Genomic DNA, 12,500 nt, shown 5'->3' with positions numbered 1-12,500 from the left:
CCTCTCTGGCAGAGACGATGTATCTGATCGGAGCGATATGCGGCCATATGCGGCCGCTAGAGGCGGGATCAACGCAAGACTGATGACGTATTGAGGCTGTGCCACAGCGCACATGTAAACACAACCTAACAAGACTACAACTCAAAATTATTATGGAGATATCAATTTTTTGTCCCGCGGCTTCCGGTTCATCGTTTCTGCTTGAGAGAGACCAGAAGCAGGCAGGAGGAGGGAACTTGTGAACTCAATACTACCGCAATTGTATCAGGTTATCAGGTTGTGAGAGCTTCATGGACAAAGATAATCAACTTCAAAATCTGACCGGGCTCCCAGGGCTTTGTTTTTATTACTTCCTCCACACCAAATGTCTTTGGTGAAAATACCGTAATTTCCGGACTATAAGCCGCAACTTTTTTCCCATGCTTTGAACCCTGCGGCCTATACAACGGTGCGGCTAATCTATGGATTTTTACAGCCACTAGGGGACCTTCTAAATCTATCTCTATGGCCGGCTATGGCTTCTATGCGGCTTATAGTCCAGTGCGGCTTGTATATGTACACATTAGTTTTTCCCTAAATGTAGCTGGTGCGGCTTATATTCAGGTGCGCTTTATAGTCCGGAAATTACGGTAGCTGTAAATAATTACTGTAAGCCTCTCTGAATGGAAGAGACGATGTCTCCTATAGTATCCATACTGTATGTATAAGACCTGCATGTGATGGATGGCCCCGTATTGTCCCATGAACTATTGATCTGTTATAATGGTAAATCGATAAGTCTTTACTGCTGCAGAAGGTCAAGGGACCACATTGTGTTTCGAACCTTGGGTGTGTGTGTGTGTGTGTCTGTGTCTGTGTCTGTGTCTGTGTGTGTGTGTGTGTGTGTGTGTGTGTGTGTGTGTGTGTGTGTGTGTGTGTGTGTGTGTGTGTGTGTGTGTGTGTGTGTGTGTGTGTGTGTGTGTGTGTGTCTTCCTGCATGCCTTGTTGCTCCTTTGCCCCTCGCTTCCTCACTGTCACTCCTCTCATTATCACTCTGTCTGCAGTGTATCTCTCTCCCTCTCTCTCTCACTTGCTCTCTCTCTCTTTCGCTCTCCCTCCCTCCCTCTCTCTCTCTCACTGGCTCTCTTTCTCTCTCCCTCCCTCCCTCCCTCTCTCTCTCTCTCACTGGCTCTCTCTCTTTCTCTGCACCATTAATGTATCTCTCTCTCTCTTTCTCTCTCTAAAGGTCTCTAAAGGTCTCCCATCAGACTAATTAAAGGTGATACTGTACGACATCGCCAGATGAGGCTTCTGTTTGTGTGTGTGTGTGTGTGTGTGTGACCACTGTGACGTGTGTGTGTTTGCGTGCGTGTGTGTGCTCGTGAATCAAACTATAGCAACAACGTGTGTGTGCGTGTGCTCGTGAATCAAACTAGCAAGGACGCGTGCGTGCGTGCGTGCGTGCGTGCGTGCGTGTGCATGCACGCAAATCAAACTAGAAAACATTATGTAAGTGTACTGTGTTTTTGTTGGTCTCTTCTCCAGCGTTGCATTGCTGTGGTGTGCCGCAGAGTGAGACAATGTGGAGATGCTACAGTGTGCAGCAATGTTCCCATGTCTGCTTATTCTAAGCAACATGGGCTTGTTTTAAAAAAATATATATACTAGACCTGTGCTCGTCGGGCACCGGCCTACTTGGGAACGATGCAAGTTTGGAACAATGAAAATCGGGAACGCATACCTCACCCTAGTATGCAATACCTGTTAATTATATCTGTTGCCATAGCACCCATTTTAACCATCTGTCTGTGTGTCTGTGTCCCTCTTGTGCCTATAGAGGGTATGCGCATGCATAAAGTGAGTGGCAAATCGAGTGGCAAAGTGAGTTTAACGTGGTTTAACGTTGCCTAATGCAATCAGATAGGATTTTTCTGTATGGGCTGCCAAGTCCAGATAGTCATTTTTTGCCACTCAGTAGGTGTTCCCGCATAACTTCTGGGTTTGATGATGATGATGTCACGCGCATACCCTTTATACATGCAGGTCTCTGTATCTGTCTGTCTACCTGTATCCCTTTTATTCCCATATGGAGCTATCTGCACCAGGGCCTGGAAATTGGACAGGTATGGGGCCTTAGGCCTCACTCACACCTTTCGATCTAGCATACAACATTGATGCATGCTAGATGTAAGCAAGATGTAAGTGTCATGGCCACCCCAATGCATTTCCAATGGAAGTCACATGGTTTGATACAACATTTTGGACTACAAGCTGTTGTATGGCTTTCGGCTGTGTTTCGACTGCCCCCCTCCCCCTCATACAACACAAATGTTGTGTCAAACCATGTGACTCCCATTGGAAATGCATTGGGGCAAGATGTATCACACCCTTTGTATACAACAAGCATACATCAATCTGTTGCGACCGTGTGAGTCGCTCCTTAGGCTCATCAGGTTCATTACCAGAGCCTTTTCTGGCAGTTCTGGACAATGTCCAACCATATGGACCCTTAGAGGTCAACCATATGGAACCATATGGACCCTTACGGGTCAACCATATGGACCATATGGTTGCATTTGTACACTTTCAGACTCAGAGTTTTGGTGGTCCTTGAAATGAGCTTTGAGAACCATGGTATTGTGATCGTATATAGCAGGCGTGAAGTCCACATACCAGCTCTGTGACAGTGTGATAAGACCGGTCCCTGAAACGGTTTCGAATGTGATGGAACTGATTCCGGTTCCTCGATGTTGGATCCGATAGCAAATCCCAACCCTAGACGCCCCTCCTTTTATTGTGCACCTATAGGACTCACCTAACACCCCCTGCTCATGATGCTATAGGGTGGGATGGCTCAGGGTAGAGGACCGAGTACAGCAACTAGCGGTGGGCCTGGTCTGGCCCAAGTGGGCATGGGCATGAGGATCTCAGCATGACCTCTTATAGCATTGTATGTCTTTATATGTCTTGATGAATTGAATACACAGGACCACAATGGGAACAAACCCTCAGGGCCTTTTGTGTATTATCCTTTTAGCGTTATTGTTGGTAACTGCTGTACCTTTTGCAAAACAGTGCAAGAGTATTCAGTCCAATTTGAGTGTGTTATGACAACGCAGCAGATGGTCAGAGTGCCGTGGTGGGGACACACAAACACAATGTTTAACCCATTCAGGCCTGACGTCGAAATAAAAAAAAAAGTTTTCTAAATCATGACAATTTTCTGAAAGATTTGAGGCACATTTTAACGATTTTTCAAAAATAGCAGACCTACAAGCTTGTAGATCTGCTATTTTTCAATAGCTAAATTATAACATAATGTATGTAACCACCAAAAGGGGTTCCCGCTCAAAATGGGTTAACTCCTACTGACGGGTAGGAGGAGTACGCTAACACAGTCATCCAGAACTATGGAACGAACATCCCATTGCAAACAGAACTGCAGACTCACTCCCAACTTTCCACCGTAGTCTGAAAACCCACGTCTTCAGACTCCATCTCAGCCCATAGCACCTGCCGTAGCACTTGCACTACTAGTACAGCGGCTTATACCCCAATACAAGAGGTATTGTGCACTTTTTCAAAAAAGCATGAAACTTCTACCATAGTTAGATGATATCATGAGGTGTATTTTCAGATGTGGAGTCAAGTCAGATTTGACCCCTGAGGCCCGGTAGAGCATAATATGTGACCAATACCCATAACATCCTATATAAGGCAAAAAAGTCCAAATTTCATCATTCTTTAAGTAGCATGTGACATATGAAACTAGGGTGTTTGCATGATTCTGAATCCATTCCAAGCATTAGTTTTGCAAAAAAACACTCATTGGGCTTAAAACGGCCATGCCCACTTGCCCAAATGTGCTGGCATCATCAATTTGTGATGACGGCATTGGCCGTTTTTAGCCCAATGAGTGTTTTTTTGCAAAACTAATGCTTGGAATGGATTCAGCATCATGAAATCACCCTAGTTTCATATGTCACATGCTACTTAAAGAATGATGAAATTTGGACTTTTTTGCCTTATATAGGATGTTATGGGTATTGGTCACATATTATGCTCTACCGGGCCTCAGGGGTCAAATCTGACTTGACTCCACATCTGAAAATACACCTCATGGTATCATCTAACTATGGTAAAAGTTTCATGCTTTTTTGAAAAAGTGCACAATTTTTTGGTAATCCGCTGTACTATACTAGCCTTGACGACCTCACAGGCGTATGCAAAGGCTAAACCTACTGTATGTAATTTACATGTAAATTGCACTCTATAGTGTATACTCCTAGTTTCATTGTACAGCTCTCAGCTTGCTTATGATCAGAGTACCCGTTCCACCCATCTGTCCGTGTCCCTTTTATGCCCATATATGGAGATTTCTGTATCTGTCTGTCTGTGTCCCTTTATTCCTATATATGGAGTTCTGTGTTGGACATGCCCAAATATGGAGTGTTGTCAGAACAGGCCAGCTCCATATATGGAGCATGGGCAGGGGCCCTGTTCAGAGCCCGGTCAGAGGCCTTTTGTGGCGGTTCTGGACAACCGTGCATGGGACAGACCTTCACCGGCCCCTGTGCAGGGGTGTGGAACGTGTGTGTCGAATTTGAAGTCGGTGGGGCGAACGGTTCTCGAGTTACATGCATTACAGCCACTCACACATATGTACAGACGTACAGAGACACGGTGCATTTATAGATGTATATGTATTACCATGTGTTGTTCTTGCTTACTGTAAATCGCTCTGGATTAAGAGCGTCTGCTAAATTGTAAATGTGTGTGTGCTCACAGGGCAGCAATGTGGTGGAGGACCAGGACCTGTTGGAGATCGGCATTCTCAACTCAGCTCACAGACAGCGCCTCCTGCAGGCCATACGCTTGCTGCCCAGGGTCAGTATGGCACGCACGCACGCATGGACGCATGCACGCACGCACACACGCACGCACCGCATTTTAATGCACTGCTGTAGTTATTTTATATGCCTTTCTCTTCTGGACGATTTCCTCGTAATTTATACATAAATTACATAAACGGATTAAACGCTGCTGCCTTTTTAAACACATAGTGCTTTTAGATCGCATTTTAGCGCACTGCTGTTATTATATGACTTCCTCCTTTTGTCCGGCGAGTGTTTCATTCCAGAATATAGGGACGCTAGAGTTCATGGCTGCAGATTGATTTGAGAATCTAACCAAAACAATAGTGTGCCTGGTGAAAAGATCCATGAATTGGCAGTTCAATTTCCTTAATCTAACATTTACTAATTCATCCAAATAGGTTTGGTAGCATTTTAATAATGTCAAAAAATAACTTAAAGGGACACTTTAACCCCTCCCCTCCCCTCACCCTTTTTTTGCAAAAAGGGTGAGGGGAGGGGAGGGAAAGGGTTCAGTTCAGTACAGTTCAGTTCAGTTCAGTTCAGTTCAGTTCAGTTCAGTTCAGTTCAGTTCAGTTCAGTACAGTACAGTTCAGTTCAGTTCAGTTCAGTTAGGTTTTATTTCCTGAATTTGGACATACATAAATTCATAGTGAAATCATTGAAGCATCACTGTTCAACAGGTCCAAATATGGTGGAAAGGGGTAAGGGAGAAGCCTAGGCTTGCCTACCCCATGGGTCTCTCATGCACTACAATATAATATTCATTACTCACGGAAGGAAGATGCATTACAGTACATGAATGCTCTCGACACAGCTTGATCGAAAGTAGCACAGAAACTCTGCCATCAATAATACACACTGTCTGTATGCCTGTGTGTTCACAGACCGACAGACAGACCATGTCTTATTCGCACACATGCAGTAACAGTACCTTCCAAGGCGAGGCAAGGCGAGAAAGATTGATTGAAAAGTGGGAGAACGATCAATACCGCAAATATAGAGGGGTTTGAAATAACACCGACATGGATTACTGACAGAACGAAAGTGTGTGTGTGTGTGTGTGTGTGTGTGTGTGCGTGTGCGTGCACGCATGTGTGTGCGTGCTGGGTTCAGACAGAGTTAAGCGGCTCTCACAGAGAAACAGAGAACTTTCATCTCCTGTTAGCACTTCTCTTCTCATTTATACAATTTACAATTTAGGCATTTAGCAGACGCTCTTAATCCAGAGCGATTTACATTAAAGGACCACTTCACCACTTTTCAACCTATCTTCATATAATTTGTCCTCACTAATGTTCCTGATAAAATAGCATATTTCTTTCTACTTGGTCTGTGTCTCATAGAAGGGCTGTGGGCAGTTCAGAAATTCGTCCACCAGTGACATCATCGTTTGGCAATTTATTTTTAAACAATATTTTTAAATATTTAGATTTTTATTATCGTCAGAACGATGGCTTCCATTTTCGCATGGGAACTTTTTAGGTAGTGGACTTAGACTTAGACTCCTTTTACACGGCGACCATCTCCATCTCGCACACTTTATGAAAACGCTATAATATCGCTAGGTGGCGGTAACGGGCTGCCAAATAGACCAGTCACCCACGTTATGTACAAGAAGAAGAGCCAGCTCCCCCTTCACGCAACAGTTTCATTGTTCCCCGTGTCAATCACACTACAACACACACTACAAGTACACACTTCAACCCCCACTTTTCAATGACTTACATAGCTTGCTGTGTTAGAGCGGACAGTTTTTCGCGATTTTTGCGGTCACTTTATTTTCTCACATATTAAAAACACTACCAGATTAAAGTTAGGAATAAATAATACTGAGGTAAATGTTAATTAATAGGTTAATAGGGGAGGGTGATTCCTTTTTGTTTAATCACCTGGGGAGGGGACTGGATCTTTATTTTCATTCACAGGGAGGGTGATGGTGGTGACAGACAGCCCAGAGCATGCAGGCAGAGCGCGCCACGGGATGGTTATATATTTTATAATACATTAGGCTACATAAACGCTGCTGCCGCGGCTGCCACCTATCACAATTAAGGCATTTTATTTACATCATGGTTTTACATTCACCATCGCTGATGAGCAGCGCTTTGTAGGCGAGGAGGGAGGCTTGTTCAGGAACTCCATTATATCATAATTATATGGCTCTGCATCAATGTAATAATATATGCGCTGCGAGCCAACGTGAGCCATGATGTCATAAGTTTTGCGGATTCACCGTTTTGCCTGTTTACACGGAGAAGGGATAAAACGGCGTTCTCAAAGATTTCCACTCTGGGAGGTGGTTTCACTTTGTTGCGTTTTCACCTCCTGAAAACACCATTCTCGTCTAAACGGACCCCAGCAAACGATACTTTATTTTGCCGTTTCTTATGAACACCGTTCTCGTCTAAAAACCACCTTAGATGCTGTAACAGACAGTTTGAGGGTCCAATGGAGTTAAGAGGTTTTGTCCAAAGCTTTTTTTTACTACTTTCCATTGGTTCAATATCTTCAAACAACACACAGACGTAAAGGGTGTTCAATAGCACTGATTTATATATAAAATAATCAAAAACCTCAAAAATGGAGTTAGGTTTCCTCCCGACAGCAACAAATATAAAAAACGTAATCATTAACATCTTAAAATGTCCTCACAAGTCCAGTAATAGAAGTGTGTGTGTGTGTGTGTGTGTGTGTGTGTGTGTGTGTGTGTGTGTTAGGGCTGCAACGATTAATCGATTAATCGTAATCGAATCGATTATTCAATTAGTTGTCAACTAATTTAGTAATCGATCAAAACAAAGTTTTTTGCAATTTATCATAGGTTATTTCCCACTTAACCATAGGTTTTCCAGTGTTAAGTGTAACCAAACTAAAGAGGAGGGAGCCATCTCTCTTCTGATGATATCTGATGATAGTTGCAGAGTAGTGACTGCAAAGCAAAATAATGAACAAGAACAAAACATATGGCTTGAATATTTATTTTTAAATTAGTTCAGAAGAGTACTGTTCCTTTTAGACTGACACATGTGTAGCTATTCTTTAATCAAATGTATGCAGTCAGAATAAGCCTAAAGACACCATGAGTTGCTTTAATTCATTTTAATTTAGTTTGTCTTTTATTTGAATAGCAGCCTAATCAGCAGCTAATCAAATGATTTTTTGAATGAATTATATTTTTTGTTAGTTAGAACAATAACCTAAAATATATTTTTAAGGTGATAGCTAAATAAGTGTCATAATCCGATGAATCGATGAATCGTTTAAATAATCGGCCAAAGAATCGATTATGAAAATAATCGTTAGTTGCAGCCCTAGTGTGTGTACTGTGTGTGTGTGTGTGCGCGTGCGTGCGTAGTCAGAGATAAGCAACTCTCACAGACAGACTCAGTCAGCACTTTCTCCTCTCATCTTGTTCAACTTTCCAAACACTTAAAACTCCCATCAGCCCTCCTCCCTTCACATTCTCCCTCTGTAGTCTCATCTGCTGTCTCCATCGCTATCCCCAACTGTCTCTCTCACGCACGCATGCACGCACGCACGCACGCGCGCACACACACACACACACACACACACACGCACACACCCACACACCCACAAACCCACACACCACTTTAATGAGAAGTAGTGATTTCATTGCTCGCCGGAGGCACCTTGAAGATTACGAAGCTGTTGACTGTACAACACACATGCACGCACGCACGCATGCCCGCACACATGTACGCGCACGCACGCACGCACGCACACACACATACACACACACACACACACACACACACACACACACACACACACACACACACACACACACACACACACACACACACACACACACACACGCACGCATGCGCACACACACAAAGTGTGTGTGGACAAGTGACTTTTTTGGGAAATGTACTTCAGTGCCTCAAAAAGTTAATGTCAAGCCCTGTCTAAATACTCAAGCAACTTAAAAACTGTCGGGTGTTCACAAAAACCAGAGTAGACGATAAAATTACCCCGATTTTGTAAGTGAAATATCCCTTGACATGAACACGTTTGAGAACCACTAGCCTGCCCATGTAGCCTGTATGATTTCTGGTCTGGGCAGGTGCCGTCGAAAACAGCCGGTGGATCCTATTGGTTCACCGATCTTAGTGCTATCTATGCCAGATTTTCCAAAGGGTTTCCCCAGGCTTTTCTTTTTGAGCCGAATGCGAACGAAAATCAAAGCCTGGGTATCGAGGCTAGTGAAGCACTCGTCTCATCAGTCTGTGTGTGTGTGTACGTGCCCTGCAGGTGCGGCCGGTGGGATATGACGGCAACAACCCCACGTCGGTGGCCGAGTGGCTGGAGTCTCTGGAGCTGGGAGACTACACCAAGTCCTTCCTCATCAACGGCTACACGTCCATGGAGCTGGTCAAGAAGATCTGGGAGATAGAGCTCGTCAATGTGAGTAGGCCCACAAACGCCTTCCTTCCTTTGCACGACGCGCCACGGCGTGTTCGAGAATAACGTTGAAAAATATGTCAAAGATGATTTCAAGGCCGCATTTCGTGGCTCTTTGGTGTTGACGGGACGAGGGAGGATTTGTTATCCGTAAAAAATAAATAATAATAAACTCAAACGGGTCCTGGAAATCAGACAAATCTGCCACAGGAAAAAAAAATCCCTGAGGAGATTGGTCTGGCACTCCTCACTTTGAAATACATTTCGCTCACCCCAGACTTGTGGGTAACCAATCAATCAGAGCCCACTATTCAAAGTGAGATTTTGTATTGCTGTGACGTTATGGAATCTGTTTGTAACCACCACCGTGGAAATAAATCCTCCACACCGAAGTTCCAGACTAATACCGACGGCAGTGATATTAGTCTGGCCATGCCAGGCTAGGTTTGAAAGTCTCAGAGTTACATTAACGCTGAGGATTTTAGATTGGGCTCCGTGGCATGATGCAAATCAAACCCAAACGGTTGACGGGTTAAACGGTAAAACAAGGACCTGATGACGTGTACAACTGTACATGTGTCCTCGTCGGGTCCTCCATTGTTGTGGTTGTGAATGAGCGGTTGCTGGTTTGGTTTGCGTTTTTGTGACATGATAAGGACCATGTTCCTTTCCACGGTTGAACACCTTCCCTCCAGCGGATGGAAGGAGCGCCATGAAGGGCAGACGGAGTCAGTGTTGACGAAGCGTAGAGCGTTTTGAGGCTTTCAGAGGTTTCCAGCTGAGCGCTTCCAAATGTAAAGGCTGGGTCTGTGGGGTGCCTCCTTTGATGCACCGGGAGATAGCTGTGCTCTATGAGGGATGGGGGGGGGGGGCGAGAGAGAGAGTGAGAGTGAGTGAGAGACAGAGACAGAGAGAGATGGTAAAGTGGTGACTGGAGAGGAGTTACATAAGCATGTAGGATGGAAGATGTTTCACAGTGCTGGGCTTGCCACCCACGCACTGCATTTGTGTGTGTGTGTGTGTGTGCGTGCGTGCGTGTGTGCGTGAGTGAGAGAGAATTAATTACCATATTCCTGTACTTGCTAACGGGTAGAAACCTTGTATCTCCTTATCCTTATATTTAAACTTGAGTTCTTAAATGTACAGTGTGGCCTGCTACTTCATGGTCTGAAAGTGTCCGTCTCCAAATAGCCGAAATGTATATGGGCTGAAGAGGTTAATGTATGTTTTGTAATAATAATATCAAAATCTAGCTAGTAAGTAAAAATGTTCAAATAATTGTAGAGGTGTAGAGTAGTAAGAGTAGAAGTAGTACTGGAAGTAATGTAAAATGTACTTAGTTCCACCACTGGCCACACCATGTAGCACAGGCGACAGCTCATTATCCTGCAGTATCAGTACTACTCTGTGATGTATAAATGCTGGGAAACATCAAAGCGCTGGAATAATAGCACAGCCTCCAGCCGTAACCCATGTAGCTAATTCATGTGAACGTATATCTGATGTCTTCTTTTATAGCCAGGCACAGATTAACAATAGAATTTAGTGGAGCTTAAAGGGACATCTCACGGCTGGAAGAAACTGCAGTCACTCAATGTTAAGAGTATTTGCAGTAGATAACAGTAGCACAATTTGAAATTTGCACCCTATGGCCAGAAAAATAATGAAGTTTGTGTGTTTGACTAGGGTTTGACTGGATTGCTGAATTCCTACAATGCCTATAAGCTCTTGCTTCTGTTGAAACTGTATTCATACATCACCGATTTCAATGTAAAGCAACAGTTTCTTAACCACTTGGCTTAAAAAAACTCTATGTTAGTTAGTTAGTTTCATTTATTGTCCACGTGTGGAAGTTTGTCTTCGGTCTCAACAACAGTAAAAAACAAACAGCAACAACAACAGTAACAACACTTACACAATTATTTTCATGGCAAAAATGCAGGACAACAGTTAGCTTTTGGTACTTTGTACCGTCTACCAGAGGGAAGTAGTTCGAACTCCCTGCGAGGGGGATTTGCTATCTTGACAGCATTTTTTCGAAGATACAACGTAATTGTTTCTGTCTCTTCCCAATGATTTTTGAGGCTAGGTTCACTATTCGCTGCAGCTTGCTTCTTCCTTTTACATTAAGATGTAGTCAAGATTCCCTCTATCAGGTTCTTATAGACTGTTTCCATGATATGCTTGCTCACTCTAAAGGAGTTGAGCTTGCGTCTGGTCAGTATTTTCACTGAAATTGAGTCTGCTGTCAATATATGTGCCTAAGTATTTCAAATTGTCTACTACCTCCACTATTTGTCCACTAATTGCAATGGACTGCACAAGTTCCTTTTCATGAATGAAACATTGTCACATTGATCCCTAAGGAGCTTTTATCACACCAATTCTGAAGAGATGACACATGTACTCTGTATGCTTCCTCCCCCGCTGTGCCCCCCTTCTTCAGTAAGGCAACCAGGGCCATATCATCCGCATATTTGAACAAATGAAACATATCCTGGTCTAACTGGAATTCATTTGTATATAAGGAGAAAGGTAAGGGGGATAAGATAGTCCCCTGCGGAGCACCACCTGTTGAGGACGGTCAGAGAGGAAGTCTCTGACAAGATGGATAATACCTCAATTTACCCCTATGTCAATCTCTGCAGAAGGGTGTGTATCTGCATGTTGTTAAAAGCACAGGTAAAATCAATAAAAAGGACCCTGGCAAAGTGGGAGGGGACTTGGAGATGCTTTGACAGGGTGTTAAACAGGCTGATCGTTGCATCATCAGTTCCTCTCTGACTTGAAGCAAATTGGAGATGATCTAAGCTATTAGAAACCATCGCTGTGATTTGTCTGCTTATAACTCTTTCAGCAATATGGGCCAATGGGAGCAGCGGGCGATAGTCCTGGCGTTGCGCTGATCGCACGCGCGTTCATTCACTGGGCGTGCAAATCGCTCTTGATTGCGTTATGCATGCATGGGGCCTTTTGAATTGGTGTAGCGCCAGGGCCTCAGAGAGAGAGAGAGAGAGAGAGAGAGAGAGAGAGAGAGAGAGAGAGAGAGAGAGAGAGAGAGAGAGAGAGAGAGAGAGAGAGAGAGAGAGAGAGAGAGAGGAGAGAGAGAGAGAGAGAGAGAGAGAGAGAGAGAGAGAGAGAGAGAGAGAGAGAGAGAGAGAGAGAGAGAGAGAGAGAGAGAGAGAGAGAGAGAGAGAGAGAGAGAGAGAGAGAGAGAGA

The 12,500-nt window shown here is 44.0% G+C and overlaps 1 protein-coding gene across 5 annotated transcripts in view; it reads left to right on the top strand.

Moving 5' to 3' along the window:
* Window positions 1-12,500, top strand: part of anks1b (ankyrin repeat and sterile alpha motif domain containing 1B) — a 296,270-nt gene that overhangs the window by 239,786 nt on the left and 43,984 nt on the right. For all 5 annotated transcript variants that reach the window (XM_079494548.1, XM_079494547.1, XM_079494546.1 and 2 more), the window contains 2 exons: window positions 4,768-4,866; window positions 9,132-9,284. In XM_079494548.1, coding sequence (XP_079350674.1) covers window positions 4,768-4,866; window positions 9,132-9,284 — 252 coding nt within the window. The remainder of the gene's footprint in view (window positions 1-4,767; window positions 4,867-9,131; window positions 9,285-12,500) is intronic.

Source organism: Electrona antarctica (genome assembly GCF_951216825.1).
Source record: "Electrona antarctica genome assembly, chromosome: 23".
Taxonomy (NCBI): domain Eukaryota; kingdom Metazoa; phylum Chordata; class Actinopteri; order Myctophiformes; family Myctophidae; genus Electrona; species Electrona antarctica.
The sequence above is the reverse complement of the archived record's forward strand: the minus strand, read 5'-3'. Positions and strand labels throughout refer to the sequence as shown.